Here is an 18,889-nt window from a genome sequence, read left to right on the forward strand (position 1 = left end):
GTACGCATATTGAGAAACAGCCCTCATGATGCATACCCAACATTTCGTGGAATCTAGTATGCATCCGGGAACTTCTCGCTTACTAAAACTCGCATACTAACTCAAAAAGTTAGTAGGAGTAGTAGGAGAAGTAGGAGAAGTATGCGGTTTCGAACACAGCCTGTGATTCATCTGCTAAAGAACCGCCCCTTGTTGCAACCATCACCTGTTCAGATCCTACTGACCTTTTGCAAATGAACCTGATGAGTTGCATCGTGTTTCTCCAGATGTTTCTTTTTACTTCCACTTACTTTTCCGGCCCTTTTGTTGCCCCGTTCCAACTTTTTTTAAGACGTGTTGCTGCCATCAGATTCAAGGTGACCTGATGTCGTTCATGAAACAGTAAAATGTTCCACAGTCAACATGAAATTGTCAGGGGTGGGTTGGCAGGACACGGATGCGGACTCCATAGGTAAAAGCAAAACTTGGTTTATTCACAAAAACAAAAAGTCAAAACAAAAAGAACAAAAACAAAAGAGTGCAGCTGGGGACAATGAATGCAGGTGACGTGGATGAGAAAACAGAAACTGTGGGGAAGACAATGGCAAAACTAAAACTAAACATGAACTCAAAAAGCAAGACATGAAACAACCTAAAATATGATAAAACTAAAAACATGGGGAAAACCCCATGGGCGTGACAGAAATATCTGTTTATGAGATTGGAAAATGCTTGAATTCTGCTTTTATTCATATTTTACACAGTATCCCAAGTTCTTTGGAACTGTGGCCGATTCATTTATTCTTATTTTTTGTATTTTGCACACCATCCCAAACTTTTCTGATATAACATATATATAAATATATAAATACTAAAATCTATCCAGCTAAAAATCTGCCCGTCTCAGCTAACATCTATCCAGCTAACATCTGTCCGGCTAACATCTGTCTCAGCTAACATCTATCCAGATAAAATCTGTCCGGCTAACATCTAACCAGCTAACATCTGTCTCAGCTAACATCTGTCTCAGCTAACATCTGTCTCAGCTAACATCTGTTCGGCTAACATCTATCCAGCTAACATCTATCCAGCTAACATCTATCCAGCTAACATCTGTCCGGCTAACATCTGTCCGGCTAACATCTATCCAGCTAACATCTATCCAGCTAACATCTGTCCGGCTAACATCTGTCCGGCTAACATCTGTCCGGCTAACATCTATCCGGCTAACATCTGTCCGGCTAACATCTGTCCGGCTAACATCTATCCGGCTAACATCTATCCGGCTAACATCTATCCGGCTAACATCTATCCAGCTAACATCTATCCAGCTAACATCTATCCGGCTAACATCTATCCGGCTAACATCTATCCAGCTAACATCTGTCCAGCTAACATCTATCCGGCTAACATCTATCCGGCTAACATCTATCCGGCTAACATCTATTCGGCTAACATCTATCCAGCTAACATCTATCCGGCTAACATCTATCCGGCTAACATCTGTCCGGCTAACATCTGTCCGGCTAACATCTGTCTCAGCTCCAGCCTCCCACAGCTGGACCTGAGCTGGACTTTTCATCTCTGCTGCCCCGTCTCGGTGAGGTCCAGGTCGATCCCGGACAGCAGCTCTCCTCCGCAGGAGCGGTTCAGCAGCTCCTTGAGGGCTTCGTTCACGTCGTTGTTGAAGACGGTGGAGAAGCTGCAGTTGGGGTATCCTCCACCTCCTCCATCCACCGGAAACGAGCCCACCATCTCCTGCACCCATTTGAGCTCGCTGCTGAGCTCCAGGCGCAGGGCGTCGAAGTGGTTCTGCCTCTCCTGGTAGCGCTCGCTGACAGCGGCGAGGCTGCAGCTGAACGCCTGCATGTCGTCCTGCACGCTCCTCTTGGTGGCCTCCACCTTCCTGAACTCGTAGCGAATCTGGGAGAGCTCGTGGCGCACGCTCTCACTCTCCTCCTTGTACCAGGCCTCCTTCTCGTTGTATATGGAGACCATGGCGTCGATGTCCTCCTGCAGGGAGTCGTGGGCCGCCGCCAGGTCGACGAACGAGCTCTCCATCTGGTCAATGTCCTCCACCACCTGAGCGAAGCGCTCAAAGTTGACGTAGGTGTTGTTGGGGGGCATGCTGGAGTGGGACTTGATGGTGTATTCCCTCAGCCGCTTGGTCTTTAGTTGCCGTCGCTCTCGTTTCTTCGGCTCCTGAGCTTTATTTTCCTCTTTGTGCTCGTTGGACTGAAAGATTTAAGGACGCAACGGTTAGAAAAACAAGGAAAAGATCTAGTTTTCAACCTGGTTAACGCGGTCATAACATTTTTCGGCGTGTAAAATCATGACCGAAGACTCCACCAAACAAGGAAATATCCCCTTAGAGAGTCCGCCATGTGTTTCCCTTTCAGTAAGACATTAAAAAAAGGGGCATTAAAATCGAGTAAAAGTTCCGTACCCTTCTCCATGTTTGGTGGATCTGCCGATTACTTTCTTTTCCGGTTCCACAGCAGACAGCAACAGACTTTTACAAAATAAAAGTCTGTGAGCAACAGACTTTTACAAAATAAAAGCCTGTGAGCAACAGCCTTTTACAAAATAAAAGCATGTGAGCAACAGACTTTTACAATAATAAAATAAATAATAAAACCTGTGTTATTGCGCGATAAAATATCTATCGACGTTAAATAATTAATGTGTTAATGCGATAATAACGAGTTCACTCGCCCAGCCGTAGTCTCTTACTTTCTGTTCTATCTTCCTCAGCTGCACCTTTTGTTCAGTTTCGATGGACTTTTATATTTCAAATAAAACGAGAAGAACTGACTGAGTTACATCACAAACACAGACTTTGGGATTACCTTGATCCACGGGTGATTGAGAGCATCTTGAATCGTTAACCTTCTCCTAACAAAGACAAAAACAATCATGAGTACGACATGTGAAACACCAGCTTTCCTGCACTGAGACCAGTTTAAATGAGACGTTACTTCTTGTCCCTCTCCAGCAGCTGGCTGATGAACTTCTTGGCGAGCTCGCTGGTGTGACAGAAGAACTCCTCGTCAAACTCGTAGTTTATGGCCAAGATGTTGTCCAGCGTGTCCTGCTTGGTCTCCCCCAGAAAGGGAGACGCACCGCTCAGCCTGGAGGGAAGAAACAAAGAGCCGGTCAGCGTGCTGTCGGAGCGTGGGAGTCAGCGCTGTGCGTTTGTGGCTTACAGGATGTAGGTGATGACGCCGATGCTCCACATGTCGGCCTCCAGCCCCAGAGGCTCGTAGTTGACGATCTCCAGGGCTTTAAAGGTCAAACGGTAAAGAGACAGAAATGAGCGTCTTCACCTTCACTCGTGCACATATGAACAGAGAAAATCACAGGTTATTTAGGTCGGAGTTGTTTTATCATAAGTTTAGTGACCATTTGTCCATAAAAAACAAATTAAACTTAAACCAAACAAAACCAAAAGACCACTGATGCACCATGGGGGATGTGGTTTAACGCAGGGAAAAGAAGATGAATGTCCAAGATGGATTCTTGCGTTTTCTGATGATTTATTTCCAAACAATAAAACAAACAAAAGAACAAAGAAAACCTGCTGCTCTCTCCTTTTCCCTGGTAAAAAAAACATTGGCCCATCCAGGTGCATGCTGGTACTCCAGGTGCCCAGTGTGACCCAATTAGCAAAATATTCTAAACAAATAACTAAAAGAATATTAGCAAAAAAGTTAGCACTGAAATGAATCAATTAAAGTTACTCATAATTAGCAAATTAAATTTACAACTAGAACCAAAAAACAAAAACTAACTTTACAAATAGCTCCTACAATATGGTTGCAGTCATTTTGTAGTGCAGGACACGCCTTTTTACTGATAGATAATAAATGTTTATATTGCCGTAATTTATCTTATGGTCGTGTTTAATCCTTCAAATGTCTTTCACATGATAGCAGAGCTGTGGAAAACTTTGGGGAAAGGTTTGGAAAAGACCGGAGCTGGAGGATAAAAACAAGGCAGGATAAAATCGATATTCAAAGTAGTAGTAAAAAATAATTGGGGTTGAGTTTTTTCTCCCCACAGTCGCCTCCTGCACGCTCAGGACGGGGGATTGGATCGAAGAGAATCTGTTGGTTTTCTTGAGCTATTTCCATCGTCTCTGAATGAATTTTGGACTAATTTGAAACGTAATGAACTTGACTTGATCGGATTATGATTGTCTTACAATGAACTGGATTCTAATTGGCTTGAATTGGCATCTTTGAAGTGAAGCGAGATTATTTTTGTTGTGATTTGACGCTTTATAAATAAAACTGAACTGAATTTAATTGAATAGGATTAAAACAGTACCAAGTATAAAAAGGTGTTCCCAGAGTTAGTGATAATAAAGGCCCTCTGTACACGTTTGAGCACCGAGGTGAGGATTTAAACCTTTAAATTAGTTCTGTGACACACGGGTAAACATTTTGAATGGCCACCGTTCAGTTCTGCACTCAGAGAGGAGGCAGAAAACTCGTCTCACCCACAAACTCCGGCGTTCCAAAGATGTTTTTGAACTCAACTCCGGCTTCAATCTTGTGGGCGAGCCCGAAGTCGATCAGTTTGATTCTGGGCAGCGGAACGTTCTTGTCCAGCAGCATTATGTTTTCAGGCTGCAGATGAGCAAAAAAAAAACAAACAAAAACAAAAAAAAACACGCAGTTAGCATTCAGGAGGAGCAAAACCTCCAGGATCTTGCTGCTCTTACACATCACATAATGGATGGAGAGCAGCAGAGAAATACACATGAATATACACATCTGTTCATTTCATGGGGACATTAACGATGTTTCCTCTTGTTCAGACACAAAATGTTTCCATCAGGAAGCAAAGCAACTTTAAAGCAAACTTATGGAATCAGTGTGTATGTGTGTGGTCAGCAGGTGGTGCTATATTCCACATGACTATAACAAACTGAGCAGCGGCCGCTTAACTGGAAACTAAACTGAACAAAACCAGAAAAACTCATCAACCCTCCACTTTATTAACAGAAACAGCTGGTCGATCATGTGACCAGTCATGTGAGTTACATGCTCACTCTGTCAGAACTGAGTAACTTTTTTTCATTTTTTCAAAAAAAATAAATAAACGGTTTTTCATGTTAATATAACAACATCCAACAATTTAAACATCAAAATAATAATTAAATTATTAAAAAAGATACATTAAACCGAAGCAATTAGTCAGCAAATTACTGTGTGTTGAATGTGAAATAATAAAAATAAAAAAGTAAATAAATAATAATAATAATAATAATAATAAATTTAAAAAATAATTTATTGAATTTGTCGCTGACAGATGGAAGAGCAGGAAAGCTGCAGGTGACGCCACATGAAGGGAGGGGGGCTCTAACTTTACATCCACATGAATCTAGATCAGGGGTTCCCAAACTTTTCCATGCCAAGGCCCCCCAAACAGTATTAGCTTCTGGCCGGGGGCCCCCTTTGCAAACCACAGACAATGCTACAAAATATGTAAAGAAACATAAACTTTTAGAACGTATTTTCTTTCTTTTATTCACGGACAGCAGCTCGCTGTGAATGCAGCCTGACTAAATGCTCTTCTTAACGTCCGAAGAAGTCAGACTCTGCTGGATGTTTTTGTATTGTATTGTATGACGCTGAAGTTTTTAAACACTCATTTGAGAGGGTCTCCAGACAGAGGACGCATTTCGGGCAATCGTGGCCATTTTTCTGTATGGCTGTAAAGCCAAACTTAAAGCAATACAATGTAACTTCTCAAAAAGCCCATTATGGAGCGCCCCCTACAGGCTTGGAGGTAATGTACGGTTACACTGTCGTAAATACAACACCCTTTCGCTTTCACGTTTCACGTTTGTTGACGAAGTCAGAAGGTGCAAGTTATGTCGACCGAGAAGGTAAGAGTAATCAAATGTACCTGGGAGCGTGAGAGGGGTCTATTTGTTTTTGCGGTAGGTGTGCCAGAAAGCAAGTCGAAGTACTTCCGCTCAGCTCCCGGGCCGCTCCAGCAAAGTTACATAGCGCAGTTTTTCCAACTCAGACCCCCGAAGGGCATAGGAGACAGGCCAATCGTAATATTAAAACTCATTCTAGCCGCACAATTTTTTTCAAGCTGTTATTTCAAGGTAGAAATGTTACATAGTATTGCTTTAATGTATGTTGCCTCATACTTTCTGATTTTAGTCGGCCAGTTCTCTTCCTAGTCAAAAATCTGTCCATTTTGGGTAAGCTAGCTACACGCTAGCTTGAGGAGCAGAGCAGCTTGAGAACAGGCGCAAACCGCCAGGTCTACGATGTTTTGACTGGCAGCCAATCAGAAAGACAAGCATGGCAAATAACATTTCGATATGACATATTATTATAAATTGTATTTTACAAATCTGATAAAAAAAAAATGTGACAATTTTTTATAATGATGTTTAAAAAAAATTGAATTCTATTTTTTTAATTTTGCATTTTTTTCTTATCTTCACTCCAATTTTCTGAAGCCCCCCTGGCGGCCCCCACTTTGAAAACCACTGGTCTAGATTGAGATTTCATACAATGCCACAAAATGGCCGACTCTCTACATAGATCAATACAGCGAACACGAGTGGGTGACCACGAGTCTGGTCACCTTTCCATGAAAGATGCACAGATTGTATTCTTAAACTCTGGTGTTTATCTGCTGCTTTATGAGTGAGAATCATGAGGAGTGGGTTTTTCTTGCTTTGAGGTTTCTGTCACTGACGTCCACTTTGAGCCTCAGAGATGTGACCACATGTCCTGTGTACGGCGTGTCGTGTTGGGACAAACCTTCAGGTCAAAGTGGGCGATTTTTCTGGCATGGAGGTAGTTCACCCCCTCGAGGATTTGCTTGATGAACTGAGTTGCCTCCTCCTCACTCAGGGACTCCTTCTGGGCCAGGAAGTCAAACAGCTCCCCCCCAGAGACCCTGAAACACAGACACTCATCAACCAGCTGCTGCTGTAAATGTTCTTTATTTATACAGCCCTTTACACACAATCCTTACGGTGTACCAAAGTGCTCTAAAGCAGCTAATAAATAAAGAGAAAAATAAGTAAAAACTAGGGCTGGGCAGTGGCGGCTCCTGACATTTTTTTTAGGTAGTGCAATTTCCCCCCGTTATATCCATAAGTACCATAAAAGTCCATAGGACTGAGGTATATTTGTCTAGGTAGCAAGACCATTTCCCTAACTTGTTTGTGCCTATAAATTCAGATATCAGATATCAATTTTAGGCAATATCTCTTTTGTCCACCAGATGGCAACACTGAAGTAGTTAAAAGTGTCAAACGAGGGACGTTACATTGTGAAACCTTCAAAGCAAAACATTTGCCAGTTAACAATTTGCCAATCAGTTAATAAACCTTAAACATTATTTATTTATTTATTTTCCTCATATTGTTCCAGGATTCTATGAAATAAGTAAACACATAAGCTCTTAATGATAAGATTCATTCAATTTTCATTCTAAAGAATGTAATTAAAATGACAGCATATAAATCCAAGTCAAGTGTTTATTGAAGTTTTGGAAAATATGACTTAGAAAAGCATAACCAATTGTCAAACATGGTTAAGTGCAGCTTACTTATGAGATTTCTCTCTTTTTTAAATATAATACTGCACCATTAACAATGAATGTGTCATTATACATTCTGCTATCATTGTCAACATTATATAAAAGATTTAAATCATTACAAGTCAATGACTGAGCACAAAAGGTTAAGTTATTTAGCTACATCAAAAACTACCTGGAAAAATAGCAGGGTTGGTGGAGCCCTGGGTTTCATCTTTGCCTCGCAAGGCTAGCTCGAAAATCCCGCAAAATTCTTCCAAACTTCCTTCTCCGCATTAGTACGACGACTAAAGGGAACTTCTTACAGAGACACTACCGTATTGTTGCACTCAACACTCGCCATCTTCTTCGTAGAATGTTCATGGTCCCGCGCAACAGACATATGACGAAAGCACGTTGTGCGTTGTTTGTGCGCGCACATAAACCCTCATAGAAAATGTATTGGGAGCAGGATTTTTGAAAAAAAACTGACGTACCATTCACGTCAATGGGAGATTTCTGGTGCAAATTCGACCCTGACAGAAATCGCCCCAAATGGGCGTGGCAACACCAGGGGCGACCTTAATCTGATTGGACAATTGCATATACAACCAGTTTGCCTACAGTAGATCAGATAGCTTTAGCAACTAGATTAGAAAAAACAAACAAAAAAAAACTCCGTGTTTGGTAGTGCGTCGCACAAATCACCCTATGAAGGAACCGCCGCTACGATTATAAGTTTTTATCTAATTAATCGCATGATTTCCCTGATTAATCGCGATTAATCGCATTTGTTCGCAAAATCCAAAAATGAATTAAAAAGTAGTGTATAGCTTTTAGCATTTAGCTTTATTTTAAATGTGCTGCCATATGAATGAAAGTGCCATAACATTTGTTGTGCAAACACACTTTTAACATCAGCATCTTTCTGTAGTTTTTATGTAGAAGCCTCGCTCCACTGTCTGTTTCCTTGAATGACTTGCTGCTATCAGTTGTGTGTTTTGCCTTTAAGTGATATTTTAGACTGGAACTACTACGCTGAGAAGACAATTCAACTTGGCAGTGTTTACAGATGACTTTGGTTCTGTCGACTCCGCCGTCTGGAAGAACTTTAAAATGAAAATGGCAGAGTAAAAGTTCCGTACCCTTCTCCATGTTTGGTGGATCCGCCGATTACTTTCTTTTCCGGTTCCACAGCAGACAGCAACAGACTTTTACAAAATAAAAGCCTGTGAGCAACAGACTTTTACAAAATAAAAGCCTATGAGCAACATACTTTTACAAAATAAAAGCCTATGAAATACAGACTTTTACAAAATAAAAGCCTGTGAGCAACAGACTTTTACAAAATAAAAGCCTGTGAGCAGCAGACTTTTACAATAATAAAACCTACGTTAATGCGCAATAATATATTTATAGACCTTAAATAATTAACGAGTTAATTCGCCCAGCCCTAGTCTCTTACTTTCTGTTCTATCCTCCTCAGCTGCACCTTTTGTTCAGTTTCGATGGACTTTTATATCTTAAATAAAACGAGAAGAACTGACTGAGTTACATCACAAACACAGACTTTTACTAAATAAATATCAGACGGCCCTGTGCTGCGTGTCGTTCCCCCTCCCTCTGCCCCCTGCTTCCTGTCTCTCTGAACTTTCCTATCCATTAAAGGCACAAAAGCCCCCCAAAAATTAACACAAAAATTTAAAAAAATAAAACCTGCGTTAACTCGTTAATTATTTAATGCGCGATAAATATTTTATCGCGCATTAAATAATTAACGAGTTAACGCGATAATAACGAGTTAACTCGCCCCAGCTCTAGTTAAAATGTTGCCTTTAACATTGTTTAACACCCAGAATTCACCCTACCTGGCTGACATGTGACCATAAAGACTCGTTGACTTTGGGTAAAGTAGGAGCGATAATACGTGCATAAGAGTAGTGATTCTGACACTCACAGCTCCAGGATGAGCACCACGTCGGTGCGGTTCTCGTAGACGTCGTGCAGAGTGACGATGTTCGGGTGCTGGATCTGCTGCAGGATGTTCACCTCGCGCTCGATCTCCTCCCGACGCACTCCTCTGGAGCTCGCCATGCTCTGTCGCTTCTTTATGAACTTGGCAGCAAACTCCAGGCCGGTGCTTCTCTCCCTGCACTGCTTTACGATTGCAAACTGCCCACTGAAACAGAGGATTGTTTTCATGAGCCAAAGTCTCAAAAAGTTGGCCTAACAGAGCACTTCGTTCCCAGGTTTACTTGTGGTTCCCAGAGTTTCTAAAAGTAGAATGGGAGGCAGAGCCTTCAGTTATCAGGCCCCTCTCTGTGGAACCAGCTGCCAGTTTGGGAGGCAGAGCCTTCAGTTATCAGGCCCCTCTCTGTGGGACCAGCTGCCAGTTTGGGAGGCAGAGCCTTCAGTTATCAGGCCCCTCTCTGTGGAACCAGCTGCCAGTTTGGGAGGCAGAGCCTTCAGTTATCAGGCCCCTCTCTGTGGAACCAGCTGCCAGTTTGGGAGGCAGAGCCTTCAGTTATCAGGCCCCTCTCTGTGGAAACAGCTGCCAGTTTGGGAGGCAGAGCCTTCAGTTATCAGGCCCCTCTCTGTGGAACCAGCTGCCAGTTTGGGAGGCAGAGCCTTCAGTTATCAGGCCCCTCTCTGTGGAACCAGCTGCCAGTTTGGGAGGCAGAGCCTTCAGTTATCAGGCCCCTCTCTGTGGAACCTGCTGCCAGTTTGGGAGGCAGAGCCTTCAGTTATCAGGCCCCTCTCTGTGGAACCAGCTGCCAGTTTGGGAGGCAGAGCCTTCAGTTATCAGGCCCCTTTCCACTTTTAAGATCAGGCTTAAAACTTTCCTTTCTGATAAAGCTTATAGTTAGGGATGGCTCAGGTGACCCTGAAACATCCCATAGTTAAACTGCTATAGGCCCAGACTGCTGGGGGGCCTCATCTGTCACACCTTTCCTCACTTTACTCTCTTTTTCCCCCGTTTAACTTCTCAAATGATATTATGTACATGTGACATTATTGTGGTCATTAACTGGTGTTTCCCTGTTCCAACAGGTATCCTTTAAATACTGTTACAGGGGTTTTTCCCCTCTTTTCTGTCTTCTCAAACTCCAGCTGGTGGAGGCGGATGGCAACCCTTCCTGAGTCTGGTTCTGCCAGAGGTTTCTTCCTGTTCAAAGGGAGTCGTTCCTCTCCACAGTCGCCTCAGGCACGCTCAGGACGGGAGATTGGACTGAAGACAAGTTTCAGTGCGATCTGTTGGTTTCCTTAGCTGGGAAACTGTTTTTGAATTGGCTCTATATGAATGAATTGGATTATTTTATGAATAATTATGATTACAATTAATTGAATTCCAATTGGCTTGAATTGGACTTTATTATTTAAATGCCTTGAGATGACATTTGTTGTAATTGGCGCTATATAAATAAAACTGAACTGAATTGAATTGAATCGGGTTAATGCAATGAGTCAGATGTAACTGTGGAGCGAAACCAAGAACTCCCAACAACAGCAGATGAATGAATAAATCATCAGCTGGTTCACATAGATAATAATAAAAACTGCTTCTCAGAAATAAAAACCTCTTTTGTACAAACACACGATCCCAAAAGATAAAAAAAAAGACCATTACCTCCGTTAAATAGAGCTTATTTTGGACATCGTTTAACATTTATGTATTTCTCTTGTGGGTCTCTCTAACCAACACATATCAGAACAGAATCAGATCTTTTGGTGTTAAAGGTCTGACATAAAAAACACTGGATTCGTGGGATTTCTTCTGAAACTGACTTTCTAACCACCCAACAGGACTTCATCTTTAACTCCAACTGGAGCAACATTTGTCAGCATCAGCCCTTTGTTTTCGTGGTCTTTTATTCATGATGTTGCTTTTTGCGTTCAATGGAGTCTGTTGACGCCTTCAAAAGGCAACTGAAGACCTATTTATTTGTTCAGGTTTTTGCTTAATTGTCTTAGGGCTGCTATGATTGTCACTGAGTTGCCTTTTAAACTTATACTTCTATGTACTTCCTAGCTGTGTGTTTCTGTTGTAACTGTAAAACGCTTTGTGACTCTGGTCCGTGAAAGGCACCGAAATATATATAAAAAAAATAAAGCTTACTTTTTCTTTTTTATTATTATTTTATTATGGTTCCTCACCTGCCCCCCAATCATCCCATCATCCCTCCCAGTATGTTGACTGGTCCCTGCCAGTTCTTTGACGTTGTTATCCGGTGGTTTGGTGCCATCTTTTCCTTCCGGTTTCTCTGTCAGTCATTCCCTTGTTCTGTTTCGTTCTTGTTGCTTTCTGTTGGTGGTGTGTTGTTCTTCAATTCTAATCAAACCACCATTCATCTTCATTGCCTGACTTGGCCTCTTCTTCTACTTCTAGAGTCCTGCATTTGGGTCCTTTTCCTTCCAAGCTGCCATATGAGTCCCATCTCTCAGTGGGGTCACATGGCACTGAAAGGATCAGATTATTGGCTAAAAAACAATAAGAATGAGTTGAGCGAGGGTAATTCTCCTTGGATATCTGGCGGTGAATGAATGGGATCAGAGGCACAAAGCGTGTCATACCCCGGTATGATAGGTGGCGCTGTACCCATTCCAACTGTCATGTCATGTGACCCCACTGAGTGTCACACATGATTCACTCCTGTTTCTCTTTCCTTAGTTTTCTCTGTTTGGATCTTTTGGAGTCTTATTTTCTGGATGTTTTCCTCCTGTTCTCCCTGCCCTGCAGCACCTTTAGTTTCATTGTCATTAAGTTAAATAAAGTTGGTGGGTTTTTTTTTTTGTCCTTAACCAGCTTCTTCAATCACAAATCTGGACATTCGTACTCAAGTAGAAATGTCGCGCTTTACTTGTTTCTATTTGTCTTTATTATTTTGTACAAAGCACTTTGTAACCCGGCTGTTGGAGGGCTATATTTGAAGAAACTCCCTCATGAATCAAGAAGCGAGTATTCTAGTCTCACCGGTCTGAGTACAGCCTCCAACTTCATACAGATAAATCAGACGCATCCATTAGTTTCACTAAATCAGACTGAATTGGGTTCATGAGAAGCTGCTTTATTTGGTGAATTCAGATGGCCTGAAGGCCTCAAACTTTACTTTATAAAGACAGAAGTATTTTACTTTAATTAGTTTTAAAATCCATGTATTTATTTATATTATTATTGTATTATTGTTGTTATTTTCTATTTGTTTATTTATATTAGAGTGTCTGGGCCACATGGGTGGTGGTATGTTTGATGTTTTGTATTAGCGTGATTTGTCTTGTTGTTATCTGTCTATAGTTGAGACAGATATTTGTACATATATCCTGAGTCCTGTTATTTTGTTATTAATGGGATGTTTGTTGTTTGAATAGAAAAATCAATAAAAACACTTTGATTATTATAAAGACAGAAGTCACGTCTTTTTTTTATCCGTGCAGGGAAAAAACAGGATGGAAATAAAACCCCACGACTGACTTGTTTCACAGGGAGTGCCGAGGCTCTATTTTCAGTGTTTCACACACTGCTGCACGACGTCAGCCTGGCACTCAGTTCAGTTTTCAGACTGTTTTAGCCGAGCAGTTTGCAGCTTCCTGATATGCAGCCGGTCTGCGAGCCGATAAAACTGCAGCTAAAGATAGAGCAGCCCAGACATGCAGGGCAGTTGTCTCCGTCCGACAGAAAAAGCCCGACACTGACAGCACACGCAGAAGCTTTTCTTTCTGTCCCTTTTCAGTCCAAAAACCTGAATAAAATCGCCTGAAATGTGTCAACGAACATCACTGAGAGAAGAAGCTCTGCAACAAAACACTTTCACAGGAAACAGGAAGCAGTGAACCATCCGTTAGTGGCGATTCTGAGCAACACAAACATGTTTTATAAGCTATAAAAGTATAAATCACACATTAGACATCACTTCAAACAGAATTCTACACATAAAACTTCAACTCTTAGTCCTCTAATAAATGAATTAACGACTGATTTGATAAATAATGTAAAGATTTATTGGCCTTTACTGGTGCTAACTTGTATGCATTCAATAGTTTTTTTTAACAAACTGCCTGAATCTTATAGTCTAGCAAATTGAAACGTGAAAACAATTATTCAATTAGTAGTAACTAATTAATAACTATTATTAGACATCATTTCAAACCGAATGCTGCACCAAAAAACTAAATTTTCTTGGCTGTAAATCTGTAAATAAACCAGATGAAATATAGAATATATATAGTAAATATATAGAATATATGAAAAACACTCAAAAAATGTATTTCTACATAAAACTTCAACTCTTAGTCCTCTAATAAATGAATGAACGACTGAATTGATAAATAATGTAAAGATTTATTGGCCTTTACTGCTCGCTCAGTTAGAGGCGTTCTGTTATGGGTCCAGTTTTCTTCACATTGTGTGAATAACATCATCTCCTTTTTAATGACACTTTTGCTAACTTTTATTTTTTTACAAACTGCCTGAATCTTATAGTCTAGCAAATTGAAAAGTGAAAACAATTATTCAATATTCTAAAAACTGCACTTGATCACTTTGCATTGATCCAAGAGTCCTGATCAACCATCATTTCTTTATTTTTTTAGGCAGGAAAACTGGAAACTGCTGAAGTGATTCATTAAAACATGAACGTAAACCCAGAATCTGAGTCAGAAGCAGAGTTAGTTCAGCTCTGAGCAGCTTTAAAGTGAATATCTGCAGATGTTTCCATGGTAACAGCTGCAGAGATTCACTGAAACATGTTCTAACATGAACATAAACCCAGAATCTGAGTCAGAACCAGAGTTAGTTCAGTTCTGAGCAGCTTTAAAGTGAATATCTGCTCTGAGCTCCTTTCTCCTCCAGCACAGCCTGAACCCTCTCAGACAGCTTTCTGTCCTTTCTTTAAGGAGTCTTCAGGAATAGTTCTCCAGGCTTCTTGAAGGACATCCCAAAGCTCTTCTCTGGATGTGGGCTGCCTTTTGTTCCGTTCTCTGCCAACATGATCCCACACTGCTTCAGTAATGTTGAGCTCCGGGCTCTGGGGAGGATTCATCCCTCCATCAGACCTGCTGCCACTGATTTTCAGCCCACTTCTTGTGTCCTTTGGCCCAGCTCAGCCTTTTCTCCCTGTTTCCCTTCCTTAAGAACGGCTTCTTGACAGCCACCCTTCCATGGAGCCCATTTCTGATGAGGCTTGGGCCAACAGCAGATGGATCAGCTGAAGGTCCAGATGCATCTCTCAGCTCCTGTGTCAGGTCTTTGCTGGATGTTTTCCTCTTTCTTAAGGACATCACTTTCAGATCCTGTTCATCTGCTGGAGATAGTTCTTTAGGCCTGACACTTCTTCTTTTGTCCTCCACTTGTCCAGTTTCCTCAAATGTTTTAAGGACACACTGCACACCATGCTGAGATATGCCAAGTTTTCAGCTAACAGCTCTTTGGGAATCACCTTGTTGCTGCAGAAATCCTGTTTTCTGTCTGTCACACTGTGTTATCTTTGCTGTTTTTCACACATGCAGCTAAAGAAATGGGAACAAATGATGTGTCTCTGTGACAGGCTCCTGGGAACAAAGTGCCTAAAGATCCAGTTTAAAATGGCTTCTTTGTTCAGTTGTCTGTTCTGTGTGGACACAACAATGGTTCATGCCTTGAGTTAGGAGCCTTTTTCCTGCCTGAATGATTCGCAGGTCAGAGTTAAGTGGCTTAATGAAGAATAAACACATCAGGTACGAGGACTGGACTGAAAATGAGTGAAAAATGTCCAAAGAAAAACTTTGAAAGACCTTCAGAAAGCCTGGAGAACTATTGATCAGGACCACTTTACTTTGATAACTGGTGTAACACAACAGTTTCTATAGATAAAGTCTTTCATCTGTCTGATATGACAAGTTAAAAACAACGAATCCACCTTAAAATCTAATGTCAAATTATTTTCATTTATACTCAAACTGTGGTTTTTATCAAACTACTTTATTTCGGTGAGTATTAAAATACAGAAGAAATAGAAAAAAACGTGTCAAACAGTTTCTTCTGTTCACCAACACTTTCTGCTCAAAATGACTCGAAACCTGCTGCTATCAGTCCACATGGCTCTTTTTAGACTCCTAATCTCAGCTGCAGAATCAAACTCAGGTCAGTGAGTGCAGTTAGAGTCACTCCGAGTCCAACAAGTGTCCATTCTCTCATTATTAAATATAATCATCACCACTTCAGTCCATGTAACATGCAGCATGCATGCCTGTACCTTCCCAGCTCTTCCCCAATTTCATAGAAATCCTCCACGTTCTGCTGCTTGAAGAAATCCATGGCTGCAGCCTTCTCTGTGCTGTTTGTATTTACAATCTCTCCCTTTTCATCCGCTTGACCTGCAGCAACAAACCGCACTTAAACCTGTTACAAAAAAGCTGCCACAGCTCTAAAAACAGCATGTTGTTACGCAGAGGCGCAGCTTGTCAACAGGCAAGGCAGGCAACTGCTTGGAGCCCCGAGCCACTAGGGGGCCCCCGAGAGCTGAGGTGCCAGGGTCTCCGCGGATCCTTAAAAAGTATTAAAAAGTCTTAAATAAAAAATACGTTTTTTAAGGTCTTAAAATGTCCGATTTTTGAAGAGTGGCATTAAATTTCATCTGGGCGGAATGAAAGAAAGATATGTCTGGAGAGAAGTTCGAACTTTTGTGTGTGCGCCAGTACTTCCGGTGATTTGAGCGCGTCTGGTTAGTAACCTGACTCAGGTCATCTGGCTGCATTCACCAACTACACGCGGGGGCGTTCCCTTTCCTCAACAAAGGTTAACTTATAGCCGAGAAGAAAGATGATAATATAACGTAGCTAAAAAGACTAGCTTTCTTCAGTAGCCTAATGCTTACCGATTTAGCAAGCCTAGCAGCCTCGTTGCTAATGCTAGCCGCAGTAACGTTACCAACCATACCCGAAGTCAAGGAGTTGGCTGAGCAGGAGCAAGATTATGGAGGATCTGGCAGAGTTAACTTCATAATGGGTGAGTGCAGGTTTCATTCACTTGTTTTCATTCTTTCACAGGATTGATTCACTTCATTGGTTTATCCGATTGCTGGCCGCCGAGCCATTATGTGTCTGGGTTTGTGTAGGTTACTGATCATGGTTGTTAGCAGCCGATAGTCAGGTTGTGTGATGTGTGGGTGAGTGTGTATTTTTTCTATGGGTACGTGCCATTGACTGTATGAGCGGTCTGTGCGTGTTTTTTAATTTAATTAATTTTTATTCTTAGAGGTCTTAAAAAGGTCTTAAAAGTCATTAAATATGTTGATAAAAAATGTGCAGATACCCTGGGTGCATTCAATCAGAAATTTTCTAGTTACTTTATAAACTGTCTCAAACAGTGGCGAACGTTCGTGGTGAACATGTTTTCTTTGAACAGTTCAATTTAAATTATTTAGTCAAAGGTTGTCTAGTTAACATGCCATTCTATAATTCCATAATTGCATTGTTGACTTCGTCAAAGTCACATAGAGTTCCACTGTAGGCTATGTTCGCGGAGAACTGGCCCCTCAGAGTGTTTGCGATTGTTGGCAACGTTCAACAGAAATTCAAGGCTAGTGGAAAATAAAAACCATACTTATGAAATCGATATCATGAATAGCTTTACTTGTCACAAAGAATCTTTAAATTAACACAATTATTTTTGGATGGCCAGCTACACCCGGTAGATAAATAGCAACAGGCGAATATCAAGTGCCAACGTAGACAACGTAGTCTTTTTTAGTTATTTATTTATTCTTTACATGTATATTTTAAAAATAACAATGTTTCTCATGTTTGGAACATGTTTGTAATAAAAAGAGGTTTTATTTCATACACTTTTCGTTGGTGTCAGATGTTTTGGTGACGAACACTGGTCGGTAGGGCCCCCTCGGATTTTTTTGCTTGGGGCCCCCACAGACTCTAGAATCGCCACTGTTGTTACGTGAGTAATGAGCGGATCACTTCTCACCGTATTCAGGATCACTTCATGTGCTGTCATTGGACACCGTGTTCAGTCCGTGCGCGACAAACACCACGAGGATCCCGCGATATAACGCATTGGGAGCGCCGTGCAGAACTCCATTAGGAAAAGTGCTAATTTAACGTCGCGCCGCTCCGTTCTCTGAAGGATCCAGTTAACATGATGAAAACTGAGATCTTTAGTTATGAAGGCTTTAGCGTAATTAATTTGGAGCCGAATTGATAAAAACCCCCGTCGAGTCTCAAATTATTACCCACAAAGTGTTAAATGAGAATAAACCTTTGCAGATAAGTCAGTAAACTTTGACTTCGTCATATTCTAAATGGAGTTTTGCGCTCCGGTTTCCTCGCCTGGCCATCTGTGCGGTCGGCACCTGTTGCCTTTGCTGCTGCTGCTGAAAAGTTTGTGAATCATTTATAATCTGATGAAAGAAAAAATTAAAACAGATTAAATAAAATAAAGCAGTTTAATAAAAAATTGTATCGACGTTACTTAAAACTTCTTAGATTGCGGTAAAAGTTCATTCTCTGGTGAGATTTACTACACACGGGGTCAACATGATGCTCAAAGGTCAACTTTTATTTAGTACTTGAACCATTGTACTTGTAGAGTTCTACCACCTCACTTGGTCACTGATTGCCATAGGGGAGACAGCTGTAATAATAATAATAATAATAATAATAATAATAATGATGATAATGTGATGGCCAACATTTTGGCTCCAGCTCTAACAGTGACAGGACGAAACTCCACTGGGCCTCACATGCTGAGACCTTCCAGTTAAAAATCCAACAGCCAACATACTGTATGAGACCAGGATGGATGTTAAATTCATATAATCTGTATACACATAAAAGCAGAGGTAAAATCAATGAAAACAAGCTGCACAAATGCTTTGGTAACGCCTTCAAGAGATCCAGTAAAATACTGGCAGCAGGGACGCCAGTATTTTACTGTTATTTTACAGTGCAGCTACTGTTATTTATTTTAACGTTATATTACCGTTTTTTGAATTACAGTACATAATAGGGTAGGATAACTGTGTTTTAGTAATTTTACAGCACATCTACCGTAATTTATTTAACAGTATAATAATGTATTTTGGATTACAGTATATGGCAGTAGGAGAACTACAAATACTGTTTTATGCTGTTAAATTACAGTTGTCTACCGGCATTGTTAAATGACTGATTTAACTGTTAATTTACATGTGAGGGGTGAATATTCAACAGAATTTTACAGTTATTGTAAATTACAGTAGGATACTGTTGTAAATCCATAGTAAATATACAGCAATTCGTTACAGTATAGATCTTGTCTTAATGCTGTTATCTGACATCTCACATGCAGGTTTCTTTGTTATCTCTAAGTTCAAATGGGATTGTTTGA

General features: G+C 41.0%; 1 protein-coding gene across 1 annotated transcript; it reads right to left on the reverse strand.

The window, feature by feature from the left end:
* Positions 1 to 452: 452 nt before the first annotated feature.
* dapk2a (death-associated protein kinase 2a) lies at positions 453 to 15,951 on the reverse strand. Its single transcript, XM_075467318.1, has 8 exons — positions 15,765 to 15,951; positions 9,494 to 9,715; positions 6,774 to 6,912; positions 4,481 to 4,610; positions 3,186 to 3,261; positions 2,958 to 3,110; positions 2,829 to 2,874; positions 453 to 2,214 (listed from the first exon to the last, which is right to left on the reverse strand). Exons 1-8 carry the CDS (start codon positions 15,824 to 15,826, stop codon positions 1,558 to 1,560), a joined length of 1,485 nt encoding a protein of 494 aa, XP_075323433.1. The 5' UTR covers positions 15,827 to 15,951; the 3' UTR covers positions 453 to 1,557.
* Positions 15,952 to 18,889: the final 2,938 nt, after the last annotated feature.

Source organism: Odontesthes bonariensis, chromosome 1 (assembly GCF_027942865.1).
Source record: "Odontesthes bonariensis isolate fOdoBon6 chromosome 1, fOdoBon6.hap1, whole genome shotgun sequence".
Lineage (NCBI taxonomy): Eukaryota > Metazoa > Chordata > Actinopteri > Atheriniformes > Atherinopsidae > Odontesthes > Odontesthes bonariensis.

What these genes read in the sequence shown, in the direction of transcription:
- dapk2a (XM_075467318.1), bottom strand. Translation starts at nt 15,826, where the DNA reads ATGGATTTCTTCAAGCAGCAGAACGTGGAGGATTTCTATGAAATTGGG. An exon ending in ATTGGGGAAGAGCTGGGAAG is followed by an intron (nt 9,716 to 15,764) that starts GTACAGGCATGC and finishes CCTCTGTTTCAG; the next exon opens with TGGGCAGTTTGCAATCGTAA. An exon ending in TCGCCCACTTTGACCTGAAG is followed by an intron (nt 4,611 to 6,773) that starts GTTTGTCCCAAC and finishes GCTCATCTGCAG; the next exon opens with CCTGAAAACATAATGCTGCT.